Genomic DNA, 24,665 nt, shown 5'->3' with positions numbered 1-24,665 from the left:
GATTGTCAAGTCCCTAAGACTGAAGAGTCCAGGGAGGAAAAAAAAAGTGATTCATCTACATGATAGGACTTCAGAGATTTCAAATGGGCACCACGTGTAGCTAAATAACCTCTTAAAATAGCAACTTTTGTAATTTTTTCTTTACTTCCCTGTATATGGTTCTTTCCCCATTTCCCAGAGTTACTCACATTGTCCTCCTGAGAATTCAGATTTTTTAATCTGGAGAGGGGAAAAAAAATCCTAAAACCATGTTCAGATATTTTAACATCCATAGTGGACCCTTGGGAGTCCAGGCCATGAAAGAATCTGAACACAGAATTTAGGAAATCGTTACGGATTAAAAAAGTAATAGAGGAACCCAGTTCTGTAGAAACTACAAGGTGGTCACCCATCCAGAGGAAAGAGGGAAGAGAAACTGGCCATAACTCTGGGGGAAGTATGAAAGAGGGACAGAATTGGAGGGACCAAGAGGAAGGGGAGCTTCTCAGCACCATGTGAGGGTCAAGGACACTGACTGGAAGCAACATGTCCAAAGTCTTCATTCCCATCTGACAAAGCCCCATACTTCACATGATAAAGAAGAAATGTTATCTGTCAGTCTTATCAATGTGGCCTGTGGGCCTATTCAAGAATAATGGCAAGACTGTCATCTATAGATTATATAACAGAAGGACACACCTCTGTCCTGAAATTTAGCTGAGGCTGTCTGAACAGTTGGAGTGCATTCCCTTTATAAAGGCTTGTGACACTCGGAATGCTCCCAACATATATGGTGGATCCTTGACACTAAAAGGTCCGGTGGAGATGTGCAAGAGGGAACCCCAACACAGGATTTTAGATAAGGCTTATCACACCTCTGATCTCCTAGAGAGCATCTATGTTTTCCAAAGACTCTGGGATAGAAAAACTGGGAATATCAATTTCTTGAAGGAGCTGGTCCATTCAAATGACATAATTTATGAGCAAGAGCTACCTAAGTCTTGGGTTATTTGTATGTATGTTGGAGGGGAGGTGGGGAGCAGGTTTGAAACTACATCTTGATAGATGCTGATTGTACAGTATCTCTTAAAAGAATTTGAGGTAAGTCCAGACTACTAAATGATCTCTCTTCCCATCTGCATGTCTTGTTTCTTTATTATTAAGGAGCTACGCCTTATTTATTTCCATTCTGTTGATGGTACTACAGAGACTGTGTCAAATATTACCCTAAGATTCCCACTTTCTAATTGAACTGACAGCTGTTTCTCAGGTGATGTTAGACCCTCTGCCTCCAGTCTGAGTTCTTGAGGCTGTCCTCAAAATGGAAAAAGACCTCTTGCTCTTTTGAGCCTTCCAGGGAGCAGTGGAATCTGACTGTAGAAAGTGGGGATTGAACCCATGACCTCGTGCATGCTAAGCACGGGCTCTGCCTCTAAGATATACCATCCCCACCAACAAACCCTTTTGTATTACTCAATGTTCTCTGCCTGAGGCTGCTCCTCCCATCACAGCTTTTCAGAAACCTTACTATGTTTCCTTGTTAGAATCAGCTTTAAAGTCTTTTGTCAACAGCAGCACATGAAGCAGTGGACTCCAATACATTAAGACCCTCAGCGGATTGGCCCATTTGGCAAGAGACCCTCTTCACTGAGCATGAAAACAGGGAAATGGAAACACTCACCCCTGAAGATCCATTCACGGTGGCCAGGGCAGGACACCTCCCTCCCAGTTGCTAGATTGGACCACAGCGTGTCGCTCAGCTCTGTGGAGACAGCTTCTCTGCAGCTTCACTCTCTTTTTCACAGTCGAGTCACATTCTCATGTCTAGCACTGCCCAGGATTTCCCTAGCTGGAGATAGTCACCACTACCCAAATGCCCTCTCCCCACAGTGAGACAAGACCATCCCTCAAGCTCCCAGCTCCTCAGGAAGAGAGTGAGTCTTTCTTGATGTATAAGTGGAAGAGGCTTTGAAGGAAAGAGCTCCACCATTTGATGCAGCTGATCACTTTCTCCTTCACGTGGGTCCTGGGATAACTTACTCTTCTAGATTTTCTTTACTTTTCTTGGATAGACCCTTCTAATCATTATGACCTGTAGATGTTGGGGAGAGGGGCAGGTCTCGGTCCATAGGGCTGCCCTTATTCATTTAAACTCACTCTTAGCTTTAAATATATCTATACGCTGATGATTCTCAAATTCAAAGTCTAACCTTGACCACTTTCCTGGTCTCTGATCTCATACGCCCAACTCCCTATACTACATATGCAATTCTAGATTTCAGTGGAAGACAGACTACGTGGTTTCCCCTCAAGAAGTCTTCTAGTATATTCATCTCAGTCAATGCTTCCACCATCTACTCAGTGCTCAAGCCAAAATCCTTGGGGTCGACTAAATGCTCCTTTATCCTTCATTCCTACTCCCTACTCCCCATGTCCAGTCCAACAACAAGTTCCCTTGTTTCGTTTTTTTTTTTAATCCTTAAAGGCATCCAGATTCTGACCACTTTGCGTTGCTTCCCCCACTGCCACCAGTCTATGTGACCTTGATCTTTCACCTGCTACTGCAATAGCCTCCGAGGTGCCCTATGCTCGTTCTCTTACCAGAGTGGTCACTGACTTCCTTCTCTTCCATATCTACCTGACTCCAGCCATACTGGCTTTACTGCCATCCAGGTTTGTCTGTGCTTGCCCTTCTCTGCCTACAGTGCCCTTCCCTTAGACATGTCCATGGCACTCTGGCCCCTTCATTCAGGTCTTATTTTTCAAGGTCATCTCCTCAGACCTTCCCTGGTCACGTGGTGTACAGGGCAGACACCTTCTCACGTCATTCCTTTTCTTCTTATTCTCATTTGTTCTCCTCACAGTGCTTTTCTCTGGATGGCGCTTGTGTTGATTGTCTGCCTTCCAGGGAAGAATGTAGCTTTACGGGGGAAGGAACTTCATCTGTCTTGTCTACTGCATCCTTAGGCTTCAGAACAGTGGGGGCACATAGTAGGTATGTGGTAAATATTTTCTGGAGGAAAGAATGAAGGAAAGACTCTTAGTTCACAACACAAATAGGAAGCTTACCTTGCACAGCTAGAGACATTAGAGTAAGCAGACAATTAATGACTTTTGAAAAGAGCATCAATTCAGTGGAAGATCAGTGATCTCTTAGATGTTATTTTTTTACTTTTATTTTCATATTAATGAAATGCATTATCTAAGTATATTTATGTATGTCATTGCCCTTAAACTGTGGCCAGGCAGTTTAATGGTACTACAAACTTTCTTACAAAACAGGGAAAACCAAGGTAATATACTGTTTGGAAATTTTTGACTTTTAAAAATAACTATAATGAGGTATAACTGAGATCATTAAATTATTGAAAGTATATAATTAGACCAGTTTGGGTAAATGTATGTACTTATGAAACCATTATCATGCTATTTTCACTTAGATTATAGCTCAAATCTTGGCCTTAAATTCAGTAGCAGAATGAAGTTTAGCAAATTATTTAATTCCAGTATTTTGTTTATTGATCTGAAAACTGGAGGAAATATTAGTATCTTTCTCATAAGGTTATTGAAATGAATAAATGAGATACATGGAAACAGGTTGGCAAATAATAAGCATGTAATAAGTTCTGGCACTTTTTTAACTAAGTAAATAATACCTAAAACTGCTTAAAATATTTTTATTCGATATTGCTTTTGTTTTTTAATAGCGTCAAAAACTTGAATTCCGTTCTGGTCCAGGCAGCTAATTTAAATTTGCAGAACCAAGAATAGGGGATTTGTTAGGATAATTGGGAACTGGAATGATATAAAAGCATTCAAATTTAAAATCCCCACACTCCCCACTGAAAAAATAAAAGAAAGATGGAAAGAAAAAAAAAAGAAAGAAAGAAAGGTAGAAAGGAAGAAAGGAAGAAAAGAAAGGAAGAAAGAAAGAAAGAGAAAGAAAGGAAGAAAGAAGAAAGAAAGGAAGAAAGAAGAAAGAAAGGAAGAAAAAAGAAAGAAGGAAAGAAAGAAGAAAGAAAGGTAGAAAGGAAGAAATGAAGAAAAGAAAGAAAAAGAAAGAAGAAAGAAAGAAAGAAAGAAATGAAGAAAGAAAGAGAAAGAAAGGAAGAAAGAAAGAAGGAAAGAAAGAAAGGTAGAAAGGAAGAAATGAAGAAAAGAAAGAAAGAAAGAAGAAAGAAGGAAGAAAGGAAGGAAGGAAGGAAGGAAGGAAGAAAGAAAGAAAGAAAGAAAGAAAGAAAGAAAGAAAGAAAGAAAGAAAGAAAGAAAGCACGAAAGAAAGAAAGAAAGAGAGAAAGAGAGAAAGAAAGAAAGGAAAAGAAAGAAAGGAAAAGAAAGAAAGAAAGAAAAAGAAAGAAGAAAAGGAATCGTGTTGGCCCTACAAGTCTGCAGGTTGTGTTCAGCCTGTAGGTCACAAGTTTGTGCTCCTTGCTCCCAGCAACATAAAGTCAGAGAAATGTGTTTTTGTGTGAAATTGATGTGATTTAGTAAACGTTTTACAAATCAAGTTGATTCTGGCTGTGTTGAAGAGAACGAATTGGAGAGAGGAAAGCAGAAAAGCAGAGGAACCAACTAGGAGACTATGTCAACAATCTCCATAAGGACATACGTTGGTTTAGGACTTACCGATAGCCGAGATCAAGAGCAGTGAATGAATCTGAGACACATTCTGGATTAGAATGGACTGTACTTTTACTGTACATACACAGAAACTGAATTTTTCTTAAAATTTTTTTTTAAAAGTCACTTAAAGACAGTAGTGAGCTCTAAGCTTTGGTCAACAAAAATAATCAATAATCAATAATAAGAATAGAAAAGAGTTTTATTTGAGCCAAACTGAGGACTAGCGCGGAAACCCACGTCCCACATGACTCTGAGGCACTGCTCTGGAGAAGCATGGATTCCAGCACAGTTTTGTATCTTGTCAGAACACAGAACATTAAGTAAGTCAGGAAAACATTTCTTCAAGGTCTCAAAAAACATAAAAAAACACAAAAACACAGATCAGCATGTACAGAGCGAGTCAGCTCGGCCTTGGCCCTGGAAAGGGAGCCTTATCCTCTAGGGAGGACCAGCATTGGTGCCCCAGGAATGGAGGCGTTTAATCTTTATTTTTAACATGAACATTCTTTAATTCTGGTCAGTGTGCTCTTTTCTTTAATAATTAAAGCAGATGTACAATGCATGTTTGATAGGCCGCAAACAGGCTGTTTCAGTTAGCATAAAATTCCAGTTAACTCATGTATAAGCCAGAATAACTTCCCTATAGCTCAATACAGGAAAATTTCTTCTATCAGTTTGATTCCTTCGGACTTCCATTCCTTGATTCTCGCCGTCTTATTTTTACGGGACTTGACTATCTAAAATTAGCTGGAGCAGTTTTTGCTTGCTCACTGGAGGGAAGCTGGCACAGAGCCAGCTGGGCTGGGTCACACTGAGTTTCAGTTTCCTCTTCCCTGAGTCTTGGAAGCCTCATTGCTGAGAAATTTTCAGCTTTCACTTTGTGCCTGCCTCGCTGTCCAGACGGAGCAGCTACTCTCAGCTTCAGCCTTTGTAGAGATTCTACAAACAGGTAAATGACTTGCTACTTTCCCCTCTTCCCAGCCACTTGCAAATAATGGTTTTTCTTCCTTTTTTTAAATCAGAAAGTAATCACTTAGAATGAAAAACTAGCTAATGATTTTTCTTGCTATCTATTCACCCTCTGTTTACTCATTTCATGTATAATTGAGAGGTAAATAAGGGGCATAAATGCAAGCTTTGTGACGGTACATGTAATCTGTTTTTCAATATTTAATGGAAAGTGTGTTTGCTTTTCCGCTAGATTGAGAAGTATGGCAGTGACAACTTGTTTAACGTGGATGCAAGAAAAAGTGCTGCAAAATTATTTTGGAGAAAAGCAGTTTAGCCTTCTCTATAAGGCCAGTGTCCATGGGTTCTCCAGTAAAGGTTTGCTTGAGAGATGCTCTAATCAAGGACCTACTATAACAGTGATTTACGCTGGAGATTACATTGTTGGGGTGTATGCGCAGAACAATGACAAAGAGGAATATGTTTTCATCACCCTTTTTGTTTTTCAAGAGACTGAAATTTCAGAATGCAAAATAGGACCATTCCAGCTACCTATGGTGTTTCAAGATAATTTTGAATTTTATGTAAATCTAGAGAGAAAAAGGATGTATATTAGCCCAGAAACAAAGGAAAAACTTGGACTATCTGGATATATTTCCTTCCAGGAATGTGAAGTTTTTCGATGTGAAGGTAGGTTTACCCAGATCATCCTACACAGAGTTTTTGTCTTTATGTGTGGATGGTTCTAGCTGGCTCATCCCCGTAAGAAACAGTGACTTTTTCACTTGTCCTCATCTCCAGCCAGCCCAGACTGAAATCTGGCCACAATCTGTTTTCTATGACACAACTACAGTTGAAAGTAGCATATAGGGTTTTCTGGAGTTTGTTGGGGAAGGGGTGGGAGATTAGGAGGTAAGGTGGAAGGAAGAGAGAGAGAAAGCAGCAACTTGAAGATTGTGAGATTCTCAGAAAGAAATCAGAGTTTGAACTTCTCTTGATTAGCACTGGACCCTTTCTACTGCAGTTTCCCATTCTATCCATTATGTCAAAAGGCCAAAATTAATTTCCTTATTTTTCTATTAAAGGACATTTCAATTGTTTCCTATATTTGCTTTTATAATCCATGCTTCTGTGATACATGCATGCATATATCTGTGCACAAAATTACTTCTTTTTGGTAACTTCCCAGTGGTGGAATCGCTGTTTTAAGAATTATGTGCTTTTGCATTTCATTAGACAACAAAGCTTCAGTGGTCTTTGTTATCCCCAGGGCTGTTACAGAAATACCTCTTTCCCTGTATCCTTGCCAATCTTTACTATTATTAATATTTAGAATATTTACCAACTTCATGGTCAAAAGATGGTTTCTCATTTTATTTGTGTATCCCTGATCACTAACAGGTCTCTGTGTATTGGCCATTTATATTTCTTCTGTGAAATAGTTTCTTATAACTATCCATTTAAAAGCAGGGCTCCTGGGAATAGTATTCCTTGAGCATTTGCATGTTCCAAACTAATTGTGTTTTTTATACATAAACGACTATCAGAATACATATTTCATGGAGCACACTTTATTTGGGGGAATATTGTAATATTTCAACAGCACTGTTGGAAACATTACAATTGTCGAAAAACTCAGGTTAGGCGTATTTATTTGTAGTATTTTTAACTGTTTCTCCTTGAGTGATTTAATCTTTCTTCCTCACTGTCCCAAACAACTAAAAACTTCTTATTGTTGAAGTCTGGTAAATTTACTTGGATATGTCATGGTGTTGACCATCCTCAACCAGTTAAGTAAACTGTTTATTGAAGTATAATACATTAAAGGAAATGCATAATTGATCAGTGTATCAAATGACAAACTTTTATAAATTGGATACACTCACATAACCACTGCCTGGATGAAGAAATAGATTATTACCATCATTTCAGAAGACTCCTTTAAGACTCTTCTCAGTTATTACTAACCAAAGGTAACCATCTTTCTGGCTCATATTAACATTAATTAATACTTATTATTTTTGAATTTTATATGGATGGAACCACAGCAAAGTATATGCTCTTTTCTGTCTGACTTCTTTCCTTCAATACCGTGTATGAAAGATTGGGCTAATACAGGGGACTGGATTGTAAAACCAGAGCTCTACTAATCAAATGTCGTACCCAGGATCAAGTTTTACTAATAATTTCAAGAATAAAGCCAATCAAAAATCTCAGAGAAGGCAGAAAAAGTACTAGGATATTCTGCGTGGCTCCTAGGTTCTTCCTTTCCATATTTGACATGCTTTCTGGCTAAGAACAACATGCAGGGATTCAAAATTAAGTTTGTGGGCCGCCTTAGATATCAGAGTGGTTAGGTTATGGAACATTTACATGCTGGTGCTATGGACCGGATTGTGTCTCCCCCAAATTCATATGTTAAAGTCCTAACACCCAATGTGACTATACATGGAGATGGGGCCCCAAAAGAAGTAATTAAGGTTAAGTGAGGTCATAATAGTGGCGCTGTAATCTGATAGGGATAGGATACATTTCCATATAAGAAGGGACACCAGGGAACTTTTTCCCTCTCCTCGAATCCAGAAGAAGAGGCCTTGTGAGCAGACAGCAAGATGGTGGCCACCTGCAAGCCAAGAGAAGAGGCCTCAGAAGGAAACCCACCTTGCCCACACCTTGATCTTGGTGTGGGACTTCGCCTCCAGAACTGTGGGAAGTAAATTTCTGCTGTTTATCTGCACAGCAGCCTGAGCAGACTGACACAATTAGCTTATGTGACATTTCAAAAATTGATGGCCCATAAACACAGATAATCTAGATTTATTTACTATAAATAATACTTAGCTAGGGACCTCCTGTCAAGGACATTCAAGAGATAAGCACTTTCCTTGTAGCAAATATCGTTAGTCTATTTACCAGGAGATAAGATTATTAGCATATTTATAAGAAAATGGAGCCCAGTCACATTTTTTCCCCTGAGAGTGTTACCTGATAAAGCGAGCGAATGTATCACAGACAGTTGTTTCAATTTCTACCTCCTTAGTGATTCAGCCATAGTACTACCTGTAGTAGTATTTTTTCCTTTTCATTTTCATATATTATTCCATTGCAATGATTCTATCATATTAAAAAAAATCAAAAATCAAATCACTTTTGATGAACATTTGGGTCTTCCAGTTTGGGGCTATCACAAATAATATTGCTATAAATATTCTTGTGCATGTCTTTTGGTTCATGTATATTCATATTTTTTGAAGAATATATAAGTATGAAATTTCTGAGTCATTGAGTATGTGTATGTTCAGCTTCAGTGGATACTGACAAAGTTTTCCAACACTGTCATACCCATTTCCACTACCACAAGCAGTGTACGAGACTTCCTGCCACTCCGAATCTTTCCCCACATTTTTTATTACTAGTTTTACAATATGTAACCATTCTGGTATGTGAGCTATGGTGTGACCTTTCATGAATTTGGCTTTCTTTCATTAGACTAGTTAGCAATTTATTTATTTCACATTTTTAATTAATTAATTACTATGTTAATTTATCCTTTCTTTGATTTATGGATTTGTATTTCTGTTATATTCTGATATTTCTAAGGTTTGTTCCCTTTTATTCTTTTCTGTTTCGATTTTCTATTTCCTTCTTTATTGTTTTTCATGAAATGTACTTTTATCACAAGGTTTATATTAAGTATTTGTATTATTGTTATTTTCTATATATTTACAATTGTGATTTTTTAATTTCCTTTTGGGTGTTAAAGCTATTTAAGGGGTTGCCTTTCCCTTTGTTTACACTTCTTTTCTAGTTTTATTGTAGTCATTGAACGTAGTCTTGACTGTTTCTACTTTTGGTCATTTAAAGAGGCTTTCTTTGTAATCATACATATAGCTATATTTGTAAATGTTACACACAGTTATTATTCTTTTGTTTAGAGAATTACCAGCATTACTACACCTAATCCTTTCAGTTTTAAATGCATCATAAAAGAGTGTCTCTTTTCAAGAAAGAAAAGAATTCTGGGCCTGAGTCTCATTGGTTCAAATGAAGACCTAAGCCCACCCCTGAACCGCTCACTGCTCTTTGATTGGCTAGGCAGAAGTTCTACATTCTCTTGAAAGCAGCAAGAAGAATATCAATTGGATTGGAAGTTCCAGGAGGCCCAATTATTAATAGTAGATTTTGGAGAAAATTAGTGCCTGTGAATTTTTTTTGTTTGTTTGTGTGTCTTTGCACATTATCCCTTTCAGATCTGTTGGATTATGGAGGAGAAAATATTTTAGAGTATTTCCTGTCTTTCCCTAGTCTGTCCATGTTTCTAGACCTTGCTTCTGTGATTTACAGAGGACCCCACCCTCATCTCCCATGTTGGAGTGAGTCACACACTACTGCTAGGTAATTTGGGGGGGAAAAATCTGCTGACACTATAGTCTTTCAGTGCCCACCTTGACTCTAGCTCTAGACTCTTCAAATGTGATGATGTTAAGAAGATTTCCCATAACTTTCTACATTTGCTTTTCACTATCCTGCACTATTCCTACCGAAAGGCTATTTCTTCATTTTTTCCTTAGTGAATTCATTGACATTCATTCAGTGTCCATCATTCAACAGCTTGTAATCGTCATTGTTCTTTGATTATTTCTCTAGATTTATTGGACAAAAGGAGGATGGAAGGGGTCATAGAGTAAGTCAATGTTTTTAATGTTCTATTATTCTGTTCATTATCATAGGCTTATTCTGTTACAGGTTCTGTCAAGAAAATTGGTAGTACAAATTATCATAGAAAACTTGTGGATCACCCAGAACAAACTGTATCTATAATCACAAAATATTTGGTAATAGCAGTGTTAAAACAAAAAGAACACTGAGTAGATGGAAGATATTTCTAATGTTTTTATGTAGTTGAAGCGAAATGATTATTTGGCTGAATACATCTGTCTGCATTTTTTACTTAGAATTCTTACAGTTCCAGTTCCAGTTCCAGCTACTTTAGGGAAGGGGTGGTTGGCAGGTAGGGAACACCCATCATGAACTCCAAGAACATGCTAGAAATTGTCTACTTTCATATACTTCAGAAGTCACATATTATGTTGTGGTTTTTGAAGTTTATTGCTGATAACTTATCTTCATGTTTAACATAGTTGATATTTATTCAGGGGTGTATATGACCTGGTTGCTTAAATCTGAAAAGTTTCATGTCTGATTTGCTTTAGTTAAAAGTGTTATGTTTGCTTTTACTTCTTTTACAATAGGATTTGAAGATAGGATAGTTTCATGTCTTTTTATATGAGTTGCTAATCAAAAATAAATAATAACCTATAAGAAAAGAAACTGAATTCTAGGAAAGTTTATGGTAAGGCCTTGTGACCTATCCTTAATCAACTTTTAAAATTGTCTTGTCTAAACAGGCTCAAGGAGAAGTTGTTGTCTGCCATAAGAACTTACAAACCATATGGAGACCTGGTTCACCAAACACGAATTCTGCTTCTGGGTCCAATTGGAGCTGGCAAGTCCAGCTTTCTCAACTCAGTAAAGTCTATTTTCCGAGGCCATGTAACAAACCAGGCTTTGGTGGGTTCTTATACATGTGGGACCTCTGATAAGGTGAGTCCATTCTAGGTCACTCAGCCTTTGCGTCTTTGCTCAAGTCACTTAGATTTGAAAAGGCTTTTGCTGATCAACTTCATTACAGATAAACTCTATTTCAATTTACAGTTTTTAAAAAAATGAACTCTTCAAGTTTTTTTTTCCCCTATACAGTACAGAACATATTTTATAAACGATGGAAAGAATGCTGACACCTTGCCATTTATTCTGTGTGACTCACTGGGGCTGAGTGAGACAGAAGAAGGGCTCTGCATGGGTGACATACCCTACATCTTAAAAGGCCACATTGCTGACAGATACAAGGTATGATTTAGTTACTCATTGAGAAAGTATAATTGATATTTAAAATGTTTATTTTTGCCCACTCTCAACAATATCAGACTCTAGTGCATTGACATTGATTTTTTTTTAAATTACACTTGTTCAAAATCCTTTGTTGCTTTTTGATATTTTATTTTACAGAGAATTAAAACACCTGAAGGATTCTTCTGTCATAGCTGTCATAGCAACTCTGAATGTTGTTATACATTCAATTGCTTTTGGCTCTGTGAAACAGAAATCCAACTATGTTTATTTACTCACATGGGTAATTTTTCTTATGTAACAGAAAGTCTGAAGATAGGCAGCTTTGGGCCAGTGTGACAGGTTATCAATTTTCAAGGATCCTTCTGGCTTTCTGTTCTGAGACCCTCAGCCTGGGGTGCTATGATGAAATCTCACCCACCCCTCCATATTCAGATGTTGAAGTCCCAGTGCACAAGGTGATATTTGGAGGTAGAGCCTGCGGGAGGTGATTAGGTCATGATGGTGAAGCCCTCGTGAATGCAATCAGTGCCCTTGTAAGAAAAGACACAAGAGAGCTGACCTCTCTCTCAGCTCTATGAGGACACAACAAGAAGGTGCTATCTACAAACCAGGACTAAGGCTCTCACCATACACAAAATCTACCAGCACCCTGATCTTGAACTTCCTAGCTTCTAGAACTGTGATAAATAAAAGTTTGTTGTTTAAATCACCGAATAGGGTAATGCATTATAACAGCCCAAGCTGACTAGGATATGTGTCTTTCATCTTTATGTCTTAAGATGTTCATGCTAAGCACTGTCAGAGGAAGGAAGAGATTTCAGAGAAGGCAGATTAGTCTGCCTTTTTTTTTTTTAACTTTGCTATTCCTTTTTATAAACATTTAGATCTTAAATTAATTGTTAATTTACCTTGTTCCTAATAAATAGTCCATGTGCCAATATCTTTCATTGAATGCCTTTTGCATCTTTTTCCTTCTAAGTATGGGATTTATTTTTATATTCTATAACTCATTCTATTAATGTATTTATTAACTCCTTTATGATATTGTTTGCATTACTATGTTGTTTAATGTTTTTATTACCATAGCAATCAATTATGTCCTGATAACCCACTGGACAAGTCATATCCGTTATTCATTTCTCACATTTTTTTTTCTTGACCATTTCACACATACACGTTTTCAAATGAGCTTGTTTGTGTTTTATTTGATTGCTTGTGTTTGTGTTTGATTTGTTAGTCCTTTGATGGAAATTACATTAAAATTTTGTATCAAAAGTTGATATACATCTTTACATATCCAGTGTTTTTATTTAGAAACAGAGCATGTTTTATTTTTCTATTCTTTAGTATAAAGTTATCTTGCAGAGGTAATTAAGCTTATTTTAAAATATTCTTTAAAAGAAACATTTACTATAGAGCATGTTAAATCTATGCAAAAGCACACAAAACTATTTAATCAATTTGTATTTACATAGCTTTGACAAATTTTGATAGTTTCATCTATGACTACCCACTTTCTCCTGTCTTGTATTATTTGGAAGAAAATCTAAGAAGTCATAACATTTCATCCATAAATGAATATGCATTTAAATATATATATATATATACACACACACACACAGGGGCATATACGTCTTTTATTAAATGTAACCATAATATGCTTATCACATTTAAAATTAATAGCTGCTCTTAATTTATTAAATATCACCCCTTTCTAATTGTCTTTTAGGTATCATGCATCTTTTTTTTTAACAGTCTGTTTGAAACATTATAAAATAATATTTTATAACATTAATAAATAGATCTATTTATTAGTAAATAAATATATTCAGCCTCTTTTTTTGGTGGTAACTTTTAAAAAATTTATTTTATTTTTTTCCATTCCTTTATTGAAGTATAGTCAGTTTACAATGTTGTGCCAATTTGGGGTGTACAGCATAATGCGTCAGTCATACATATACAGCTGGAGGAATAACCCTCCTGGGCTTCAAACAACATTACAGAGCTACAGTAATCAAAACAAGGTGATATTAGCACAAAAACAGACACATGGATCAAATACAACAGAATAGAGAACCCAGAAATCTATCCAGCTTCTTTTAATTTGCATGTTCTGCCTCTGTGTCATCTGGTATTTTTCCTTGAAATTCGTTTCTTTCAGAAATCTGGTTGTTTGGCCTGTAGACTTCCCCACAGTCTGAGCTTTGCTGTTGTCATCACTCGATGTGGTTTTCCACGGTCCTCTGTTTTCTGTGTACCCTAAAAATTGGTAGTTGAACCTAGAGTCACCTTCAGATTCAGCTTTTGCTTCCTAGATGGTGTCGTGTTCTTTCATGAAGAGCCACACAACTTTGGGTTTTCTCATTTTTCTAATGTAAGTATTCATTAACGTTCAATGCCTAGGTCGATTTATTTATTAGAGTGTAAAAGCAGCAATATTCTGTTTCTATCATTCCTTCTTCATTTCACATATGAAAGAGAAACTTCCCCTTATTGCCCACTTGATTACTTAGTGGTACAGTTTATATAGGAAAGGCAAGATATGCGCTTCATTTTCTTAGAGAAATGATAGCATACTATATGTTATGGATAAATTGAACTTTTGCCACTGCAAGTAGTGCTGAAGTTAATAGCCTTGTCCATACACCATTTTGTATTTTTTGCTAGTGCTTCAGTGGGACAGGTTCCCAGCAGGATTGCTAGTTAAGGGTATAGCACAAGGAACTATATTCAATATCTTGTAGTAGCCTATGGTGGAAAAGAGTATGAAAACGAACATATGTATGTTCATGTATGACTGATGCACTCTGCTGTACACCAGAAACTGACGCAACATTGTAAACTGACTAGACTTCAATTAAAAAAAAAAAAAAAAAGAGTAAGTGCATCCTACTGAGAACCACTTTCGCCCTTTGCATTCTGCCTGATGATAACCAGATTTCCTTCCGGATGCTCTCACCTCCATCTTTGCTAACCTTGCTTCTTTTATCTAGAATACTTTCTGCTATTTCCTTATTCCCTGTATCAGATGAACTCCTATTTTTCAGCTTTCAGAGTATATGCCCCTTCCTTACAGGAGCTTTACCTGACTACGTGAAGGGACAGCTAGCTACATGCATAACGACTGTCTTCTCCACCAGATTGCTATCCCCTTAATGTTAGAGACCTGCCTGTTTTGTTCACCGTTTCAGTCACCTGCACAGGGTCTGTGCTCATATGTGCGCACTCATAAATATTCATCGAATTAACATGTTGCTTGACGTTTACCTTACAGTTTGATTGCACGAAACCAATCACACCAGGCCATGATAACTATATAGGCTCCCCGTTGCTGAAGGACAGAATCCACTGTGTGGCATTCGTGTTCGATGCCAACTCTGTTGAACATCTCTCTAAGGAAATGGTGTCAAAGATCAAAAGAATTCAAAGGGAGTTGATAAAGTGTGGTGAGTCTCATTCCACTTAAGTGCTAAGGGCAATTGACTTGACTGTATTGTTGGTGGCTTTGGGACAGGACGAAGAACTTAGGAAATTGCATTTGTGACTATTCCCTGGCATCTTAATGTTATTCAATCAAACGGAGCACTCACTAGCTGTGTGACTTTGTGCAAGTGACTCAAACTCTCTGAGCCTCAATTTCTTATAAAATTAGCATCATAACAGCATGTACCTCAGAGATTTATTGTAAGGATGAAACAAATTAATACAGATGAAGAACTTAATACAGTCCTCACTACCTGCTACCACGGCATCCTGGCATGCATTTTTTATCAAGATTCTTACATTTCCCCTTGAGTCTTAAAGGATTAGAAAGTGGGAAAGAACATTTCAGTAAGAAAAAGAGGCAGGAAAGTAAGACTTTGGGTAGAAGAGGTCGCATAAAGACTTTGGCGAAGGTAAATAGGATTGGGAACCGGGGGGCCTCACACTGGCTTTTCTTGGCTTCGTTATCCACATGGTGTTTGGGAATGAGCCGGTTTGTCACGCTTTGGTTAAGTTAGAAGCAGGGAGGGATTACCGACCGGCTCGCTGAAATTTAAACGCTTGCAAGGGTGGTGTGCCGGGAGGTGCTTGTTAACACTGCGACATGGGAGCACTGTATTTGTGATGCCTCGATAAATTCCATCTCCTTCCTGAGGCCTCTTCTCTCCCTTCTTGTTTGTTAGAGTCCTTTTGATCTTTTCTTTCGTCTCCATAAAAACACAGCTGTTTGGACAGGATATGAAATCATTAAGTAAAATTGTAGCATAAATTTGACTTCCCTCTTCCAAGAGGTGGTTCACTTGAAGCGTCCTCTTTTACCATGGAAGGCAATGAAGGAATTTCCTGTGTCAGAGGAATTCCAGGCACCAGTGAGTAGTTAAGGGGGATTTACTGTCAGGGAGTAGGGAACCTTCCCAAATCTCTGAAGTTGCTCCATAGATAACCTATTGCATAGCTGAGAGCTAGCTGATTAACTGAGAAATCCTGAGGTTGTCTAGACTGATAAATACATCATAAAAATGTAATGAAAAAACGTTAAAAAAATCTATCTGGCATAGGTGTGGTACATGTGGTTTTGCTCACTCATGTGGATACCTTGGATATGATTATGAAAGGTGACCTTATGGACATATACAGCTGTCTGCCTGTGAAACTCAAGGTAATGGGCGATGCCATTTATAAACACATTTTCTGGGGTACGTCACTATGTTCACATGATATTACTGTGTATGAACATAAAATAAACATCTCCTGAGTTTAAGAAGAATTAAAACCACTGGGATTTCAAAATGTAGAATAAATAAACAAGATTGTACTGTATAGCACAGGGAAATATATACAAGATCTTGTGGTAGCTCACAGCAAAAAAAAAATGTGACAATGAATATACGTATGTTCATGTATAACTGAAAAGTTGTGCTCTACACTGGAATTTGACACAACATTGTAAAATGACTATAACTCAATAAAAAATGTTAAAAAAAGAAGAGTTAAAACCATTGCTTGGGATAATTCAGACTCATTTCCCAAGTTTTAAAAATTAAATATATGTTCATCATTATGCTGATACAGATAATTCCGTTCATTACAATTTAATTTAATTAGGTTAATTCCGTTCATTACAATTTAATTTAATTAGGTTCAATTCAACCAGTATTTATCAGTGATGAAAACAAGTTCCCTGCACTAAAAGCTTATAATTTTAATCAATAGAGGTGAGAGGTTGGGGAAGTAGGGTAAGAGGAAATTGACAAAAGAATGTGATGTGATCGAGTATGATAAGTATCATGAAATGATTAAAAATGAAAAGTATTTAACATTTAGAGAAGAGAAAATTGTATTACAGGGATGGGGGAAGATTTTATTACTGAGGTGGCACTGGGAGATGGCTTTCAAGGAGAAGAAAGTATTTCAGGATATGAAGGGACAAAAATGGGGGGGGAACCAACTTCAAGCTCTAGGGACAGCATAAGTCAATAATACATCAGTGAAGGAAAAGGCAGCATATGAGGGAAGCATGGAGCCGTTAATTTAGTGGAGGGTTGGATCCTTGGAGGGGGAGAGGAAGTGAGAAAGTTTCATTTGCATGAGGTGATTTAATTCATTAGGTGCATATGGGGAATCATAGCAATTTTTGGAAAGAATATTGACGAGACCAAAGTTGAGCTTCAGAAAAATTAATCTGCCACCCACATGCAGAATAGATTGGAGTCAAAAGGAACCTGGAGGTGGGAACACCAGTTGGGAAGACATAATGATAACTAATATTTGTTGAACACTACGTATGTGAGAAATTTTCCTACTCAATACTTACGACAACCCTGTGAGACAGGTACTGTTACGACCACATTTGATAGATACAGAAACAAAAGGAGACAGAGTAAAAGCATTTGCCAGTTTATTGATAGTGCTAAGAAGTGACAGAGCCCTGTTTTGAATCCAGGCAGTGCGGCTCCACGAATAAACTAGTCTAAGCATGAATGAAGCATTAACATTAAACTAGTCTAGTAAAATGGCTTATCCTGAGAATAACCTTTAAAAGGAAACAGGCAAATTATGGACTCTAGTGTAAGGGCATTAAAAATGCTTCAATTTCAAAGCAGTTCATATGGAACTATTAGTTGTTTTTTTATTTCTAATTCATATTGAATCTACTACATGTATTCTAAGTTGAAAATGAGCAGTGATAATAGATCTTGACTTGTCAAGGTCTCGAAGAAAAGAACTTTATGGGGCTAGATCTCTATCCCCCCCGTCCTCCAACAGGGAAAGTACTGCCAAGCTCCTACGTTTTGTTACTGCGTTCATGATTCATGTTGACATAAAACTGTATTTTTCACTGTCTTAAGATTTCTGGGTTTTAATGTCGGTGTTGCAGCTGGAGGCAGTTCACCGAGAACTTGGATTTCCTCCTTCTAACATCTTCGTGGTTAGAAATTACACCTCAGAGTGGGAGCTGGAGCCTGTCATGGACGTTCTGATCCTCTCTGCGCTGAGACACATGCTGTGGGCTGCAGACGACTTCTTAGAGGATTTGCCCTTTGAAGAAACAGACAGATGTGTTTGGTGACGCAGAAGCGCGAACGTGTCAGCTCCGCGGGGACTTCCGTTTTGTGTCCCTCCTAGAGGATCTGCACTACTTCTCTAACCCTTCGTCTCTTTTCAAAATGAAATTTTTGAAATGACCCACCCGTGCCATTCCCACTGAACATTCCAAGCTGTATCTTTGCCCTCTTCTGTCAAAATGGGCTTCATTGCGTGAGACCCAGAAAGGGCTTGGCTCGCCGTTGTTCCTGATCCGATATGGTCTTTGACTGTTGGTCCTTTTCTGGGACCTGATGCTTCTTTGCCCTTTTTGGCTTGGCTTTTCGACGCCTCTCCTCGTCAGAGTCACTCTGAACGCAGTGTGATCAGTTCTGGGTAGTGGTGGGTGCCCTTCCTGTTGACAGCCTCAGATTTTAGGGTTCCATGTATTTTCTGTTGTCAACGTGTGCGCAGTACTCGCTTTACCGTTCCAACCAGAGATCAGACACGTTTCAGTCTAAACTCAAATCTTATTTTAGTTTGTGGGAAATCAAATTAGGGTATCATAACATCTCTAGTTCTCTCTCACTGCAAACTACTGGGAAACCCTCATTCTACTGCCTTTGCTGTCCTGACTCTGCAGTCTTGGTTTCTCCATTCTTTCTCTTCCTCATGGTGCAGGCACTCTCAAAGCCAGGATTGGCTTACACCTCCAGGAGCCCAGTGGGTTTTCCTCCTGCTAGTTGCTTTTCCCTAAAGAGTCCATCAAGAATATTTTTTTCTCTTTATTCAGAGATGAGAGGAAAGGATGATTAAGTGTATGAGTAAAGAAAATGAGTAAGTGAATGTTTTACATTAATATATGTATATTTTTATCTCATCATGGAGGAATGAAAATTAAGACATGAGAAAACACAGGAAGGAGAGAAGTAGTGGAAACTGAACCTATTTTATTTTTATCTGGAATGAAGTTACATATACAAAATCATATCACCTATAAATAGGAACAGCACAATTTAAAGTCATTAATTGTAAAAACAATCATAATTCCTTTTGAATTTATGTTTTGTATCTGTGAAAAATTAAAGTTTCTTTTTATAAAACCCGAGTCTAACATGGGTGCGTGTGTGTGTTTGTGCGTGTGTGTGATTTTGGCAAAGCTTATTTTAATATGATTTGCCAGCATCTTCTGATCTACACGCAAGTCATTTTAATTTGCCTTCTTATTTTATTTCTAAAGTGCTTGATTTTGCTCTCTTTGGGTCCCAGTTAATGTTGTATTCTTTAACCTAAAGCCATTTTTACTTTAATATCTGAACACTTCTTCCAGGATGTGGCAGTTAGTGAGTTCCAGAAGACCAAAACTGAAAGGGATTGTAGTATGATTACTCTGTAAGTTACAACTATTTTAGTTACAAGTGACAAAACTCAACCTGAACTGCGTGAGTAGAAAAGAAGACTGTAGTAATGGGCCAAGTAATCATACCATGGGAAAGGCTGGGATTGGACTGGATTGTCCTCATAAGTGGTTGAATTCAGGGGTTCCAGAACTATTCTGTTTCTTTCTCTCTCCCTTAAACACACACACACACACACACACACACACACACACACACACACACACACAGCCTTTTGATCCCTTCTTTCTGTATATTGTTGTCATTCTCTCAGGCTAGCAATCCTTTTCTTTTTATTGAGGTATAGTCAGCTTACAATGTTGTGTCAATTTCCGGTGCACAGCACAATGCTTCAGTCATACATGAAAATACATATATTCATTTTCATATTCTTTTTCACCATGAGCTACTACAAAATATTGAATATACTTCCCTGCACTATACAGCATAAACTTGTTTACCTATTTTATATATACCAGTCAGTATCTGCAAATCTCAAACTCCCAGTTTATCCCTTCCCATCCCACTCTGTCCTGGCAGTCACAGGTCTATATTCTATGTCTGAGAGTCTGTTTCTGTTTTATTTATTTGTTCATTTGTCTTTTTTTTTTCAGATTCCACATATGAGTAATATCATATTGTATTTTCAGGATGGCAATCATGATAAATCTACATCTTCTGAGTCCAAGCTTCAGGCTGACATTAATTCAGTCTTGTGACCTGAAGTGAAACAGGATTTTTATTTCCCAGTTTCATTGTGAAATAATACAAAAAAGGACCTCAACTGATCTAGCTCAAGTCATACCCCTACCTCCCAGGAATAATTACTTTATCTAGAAGAGCAAGGAAAGGTGATCAGCACATTGTAGGTCATATCTGCTCAGGAAGAATGATTTATTATTTGAAGGGCTACTACTATTGGATTAACTGAGCTGGAGGGGCACTATAATATGTTCCCTTATAGATTTGGGAAGTTTCATATCTAGTTCCTCATTCAGATGAAAAAGTTTGCTAAAATTCTTATTAATTAGTTTAAACTGGCTCACCTTTAAAAAAGGTTTTAAACTTTAATAAAAAGCTTTTTAAGCTAAAGTATCATATGCACCTAAAAAGTGCATGGTTCTTAAGTATAATACATAGCGAGATACATTTTGACAAACATTACAAACCCATGAAATTCGAACTCAGAGAAGAAACAGAACATCATCAGTATCCTGTAAGTCCTCGTTATGCCCAGGCTAGTTATCTAGGATAGCCACTGTTCTGACTTTTAATTGCATAGAGTGGTCTTTTTTATCCCTTACATAACTAGTCTTATGCACTATTTACTCTTTTGGGTCTGACTTCTTTCATGTGATATTGCATTTGTTTGTTTGATTCATATTATAGCACAAAGATAAAGATCATTTATTCTCATCTGTTTGATGGGCAGTTGGGCAGTTCTCAGTTTGGGACTATTACAAACAGTGCTAGTATAAGCATTCCAGTATGTGCCTTTTGGAGAACAAAGGGAAATATTTCCATTGGGTGTATATAGTTAGGACAGAATTACTATGTATGTACATGCTTAGCTTTAATAGATAATACTAATCCCTTTTTAAAGGCACTTAAATATATTTTGGTTTTATTTAAAAATTCAATGACTCAAACCTTCCAAAATTTTAAAACTCCATCTCAAAATTTAATATATTTAATTTCTTATTTTAGCAGTTCAGTTGTTTGACTAGACCTTCCTGAGTACTAAAAGATTCTTACAGATCTAATATCTTGACCTTAAAATCATAGTAAATCTAAAGTTATTCTAAATTTCCTAATATATGACAAACATTTACTAAGATTTCAACTTAAATCCACAAGTTCAAATTAAGCACTTGATTAGGACATTTAAAATGAGAGATACAAGAAATTTGACCTATTAGTACTTTATGTTTGGTTAACTCTTGCTGCCTGAGAAACTACTTCAAAATTTAGTGCCTTGAAGAGAAATCATTTATTATCCCCTGCATCTGAGGGTTGGCTGAAGTTTTGTTATCCCAGCTTGGGCTCAGCTGAAGGGCTAAGCTGTGGCTATTGGGGTAGGCTGACAGGGCTGCTCTACTCCAGGTGTGTGCATTCTGAAACTGCTGAGACAGGAGCCTCCTGGGGGAAGTTCCTCTTGTGCAGCAGAATTGCAGGAAGGTGGGGGAGCCATGCAATGTACCTTAAAGCCTAGATGTGCAACTAGCACATCATCACTTCTGCCCACCTGCCATTGGCCAAAGCAAGTCGTATGAGTAAACCAAAACCAAGGGGCTGAAAAATTCAGCCCTGCAACAATGAGGTCATGGTGGGTTAGTGACTGCAGAAAGGAGTGAAGAATTGAGACCAATAATAATGTATGTATATGTCTATCTATTATATACATATATATTATAATACACTATATAGAGAGAGTAACAAATTATACAATTTCCTTCTTATGCTTTGTTTTCCATTCCCATATCAAAAGAAAGCCAGGTTTAACTTACTTTCTCATGGGAGCAACAGTATACATTCTCCATCCTCCCTCAAAAGTACTTACATTCTCTGGTACACTGTCATAACCTAATAAGACAGATTTATACTTGATCATTATCAAAAGTCAGCTGATTCATAACAATGATACCATTATGATAATTTATTAGAAAACAAAGCCAGGGAAAAATGAGAATTGTGATAACTCATTCGTGTCAATTTTGAGTGAAAAACATGGGCTGGAAGTATAGGAGACTTTCCAGAGACAGTACATAATATTTGCCAGACCATACTAATTAGAATGAGGCTCAGTAGGTTCTAGGGCTATTTGAATCTTGGAGGGTAAATATATTGCACCCAATGTATTATTATCTTTTATACATCAAGTGACCAAAGAGAAATGTGAGTTTGAATGGGATCTGGAACAAAAGAGACTTAGAATTTTAAAGGAAGCACTATAGCTCAAGCAGCAAAATCAAGACGATGTGATGCTGTTACATAAATTATTTTGGAAGTATTTACTATCTGGACATAAGCAGGCTAAATTCCCTGGAAGAAGTCTACAACTGTTTCCACTTGGTGACCACTGGGAGACTTAGATTTGCAAGTAACCTGATGGCAGTAGCTACATGTAGTCATTCCAAGAGACCGCTGTTGCCCTGAAACTGGGCTTTGGTGGAGATAGCTCCCATTGTAGAAAGACATCAAGTAAGTCTAAGATCCAAAATATGTATTATATTATTAGGTAATGTCAGAGAGCTATTCTAGTGATGACAGATCAGATCCAATGACGGATAACATAGAAACGGAAGAGTAACCAGATGTGACTCTGGGAAAGTACATTGTATCCATGAGCAGGTTGCAGCCCTGCCCTTGGGACAGATGAAAGACCCACCAGAAGAATGGTTAGTTTCTGCTATTGTGAAGTGTGAACCTATGATTTTCATCCTAATAAAATAACACTTTATAGTGGACAGTTAAGAATACTAGTGTGAGGAGAAGTAAATTATGGAAATGTGTGGAAATTCTGTAGAAGAATTAAAATGGGCCATATCAATAATCATCAGATAAAACCTGGGATTAGAAGACAAAGGCTTATGCTTTCGTCTATTTCTTGGATCTATCTACTTGGATACATAAAATAAATGGGGATATTATTACTTAAGCTTCAAATATTGGGTGGAAACCATGACATACTCTGCTATGGAAATTGATTATGTGATAATATGCTATATGGATTGTGAATGGGAAAATAATTTCCAAAAGATGACTTTGGGTCAGGTTCCTCAAGGGCAAGGAATGACAGGTCGACAATGTAGGACCCTTACTGATAGCCCCATGTGGCTTCAACTGGGTCCTGACTAGAACAAACTCAAGTTAGACTTTGACTTTGTTTACCCTTTGGCTGTAGCAGTGGCTGAAGATAACATTAAAGATTTGGAATAGCAGAATGTGAAGTAACTCAGTCTCCTAGGTTATATTTTATCAAATCAAACATTTCACTGTTGCCTATGTACAAAAATGAGCTAAGAGACTTAACATCATGTGGACTTACCAAATTCCATATCACTCATGTAGCAGCAGTTTGATAAAGACCTGAGATGGGTAATTAAAATATCTATTGATCATCAAGGACTGGCTGGCTTGACTGGGTCTATAAAGTAGAAACATAAAGTAGAAAAATCATTTGGCAGGGTTGGTATGTGGATGTAAGGGTAAAGATGAGTGATGGTGCGATCACACAACTCTCTGAAGATTTCTTTCCTTTGATTTTATTTAATATGGAATGCTTCACCAGTTTGCCTATTAGTCTTTGCACAGGGGCCATATTAATCTCTGTCTTGTTCCAATTTTGGTATATGTGCTGCTAAAGCAAGCATCCAAAAGAACATTTGTTTTATCTTGCTAGATTCAACTGTGCTGTGTTCAAGACTACAACAGCTTCTCCCAGCAGAGGGAGGATTTGCAACTCGGGAAACAATTTCAGTTTCTCTGAATTTGACTTGCATACTGGTAAGAAAACAATGGACTTGATAGTGACTCCCCTCATGTTCCCTTACCTAGGACTGTTAAGTGCTGCCCTGTTGACTACAGGTAGGATGGTCCCATCACTACTTGCCTTCCCTTCTTCCCGGGAGTGAACAGAAGGGGAAGCCTTGGCCATTATTCCAGCTACCTGCCAATCAGCTAAACAGTAAGGAGACACACCCAGGGAATATAATCTGGTAATAAGCAAGGAACAAATGGCGAGCAAAAGGCGGATTGTGGCAGATGGAAACAAAGCACAGACAATGTGTAATGATGCATCACTCTTTTCCTGAGAGAGTATTTCAGAGCCAGAGAAAAACACTCTTAACTGTTTCTCTCAGATATAATGCCAAATAATTGCTAACTCAGAGAGAAGATCCTGGACTTTTTTTTTTTTTTTTTCTTCTGGGAAAGAGAATGACACTGAAGCCAAACTGCAAGACTGACCTAAGAACTCTGACTTAGTTACTTACCGAAAAGACGTCAATTGCCCTTGATGAACCACCTCAATATTAGCTGGTTGGAATTTCCATTGGAGTCACATTTTGTTGATTACATGTATCATACTGATTTTGTTGTACCTGGAGAGAGAGAGCCTTCCTTTGAACTGAGCGGGATGTGCTTGCCTCTGAACGGGGCATGAGTATGAAGGGAGAGGTGCCACTATGGCATTTCCAGTAGGTCCTGGAGTCTCCTTTTCTCTTTGGACTAAATCAGATATGCATGTGGAAGGGACAGTAAGTCAGCAGGGCATTCAGGAAATCAAAATGGTGTCCA

The 24,665-nt window shown here is 37.6% G+C and overlaps 1 protein-coding gene and 1 pseudogene across 4 annotated transcripts; one reads left to right on the top strand and one right to left on the bottom strand.

The window, feature by feature from the left end:
* The first annotated feature begins 5,404 nt into the window (after positions 1–5,404).
* Positions 5,405–19,078, top strand: IFI44 (interferon induced protein 44). Of its 4 annotated transcripts, none has more exons than XM_010963354.3 (8): positions 5,405–5,551; positions 5,804–6,240; positions 10,198–10,234; positions 10,959–11,154; positions 11,311–11,460; positions 14,738–14,909; positions 16,005–16,105; positions 17,825–19,078. In XM_010963354.3, exons 2-8 carry the CDS (start codon positions 5,814–5,816, stop codon positions 18,014–18,016), a joined length of 1,275 nt encoding a protein of 424 aa, XP_010961656.1. In that variant the 5' UTR covers positions 5,405–5,551; positions 5,804–5,813; the 3' UTR covers positions 18,017–19,078. The 4 variants fall into 4 exon arrangements, with proteins under 4 accessions (XP_010961656.1, XP_045378903.1, XP_045378904.1 ...); XM_045522947.2 differs by having other exon boundaries at positions 17,796–17,964; XM_045522948.2 differs by lacking the exon at positions 16,005–16,105 and having other exon boundaries at positions 17,825–18,006.
* A 4,557-nt stretch (positions 19,079–23,635) lies between these two features.
* LOC123619276 (U6 spliceosomal RNA) lies at positions 23,636–23,736 on the bottom strand (annotated as a pseudogene).
* Between the last annotated feature and the right edge of the window lie 929 nt (positions 23,737–24,665).

Source organism: Camelus bactrianus, chromosome 13 (assembly GCF_048773025.1).
Source record: "Camelus bactrianus isolate YW-2024 breed Bactrian camel chromosome 13, ASM4877302v1, whole genome shotgun sequence".
Lineage (NCBI taxonomy): Eukaryota > Metazoa > Chordata > Mammalia > Artiodactyla > Camelidae > Camelus > Camelus bactrianus.
Note: the sequence above shows the minus strand (reverse complement) of the source record. Positions and strands in the feature narration are given on the sequence as shown.

Excerpts from the sequence above, each read along its gene's own strand:
- IFI44 (XM_010963354.3), top strand. The coding sequence starts at position 5,814 with ATGGCAGTGACAACTTGTTTAACGTGGATGCAAGAAAAAGTGCTGCAA. Across the intron at positions 10,235-10,958 it reads AGGATGGAAGGGGTCATAGA|GCTCAAGGAGAAGTTGTTGT; the intron begins GTAAGTCAATGT and ends TTGTCTAAACAG. Across the intron at positions 11,155-11,310 it reads CATGTGGGACCTCTGATAAG|TACAGAACATATTTTATAAA; the intron begins GTGAGTCCATTC and ends TCCCCTATACAG.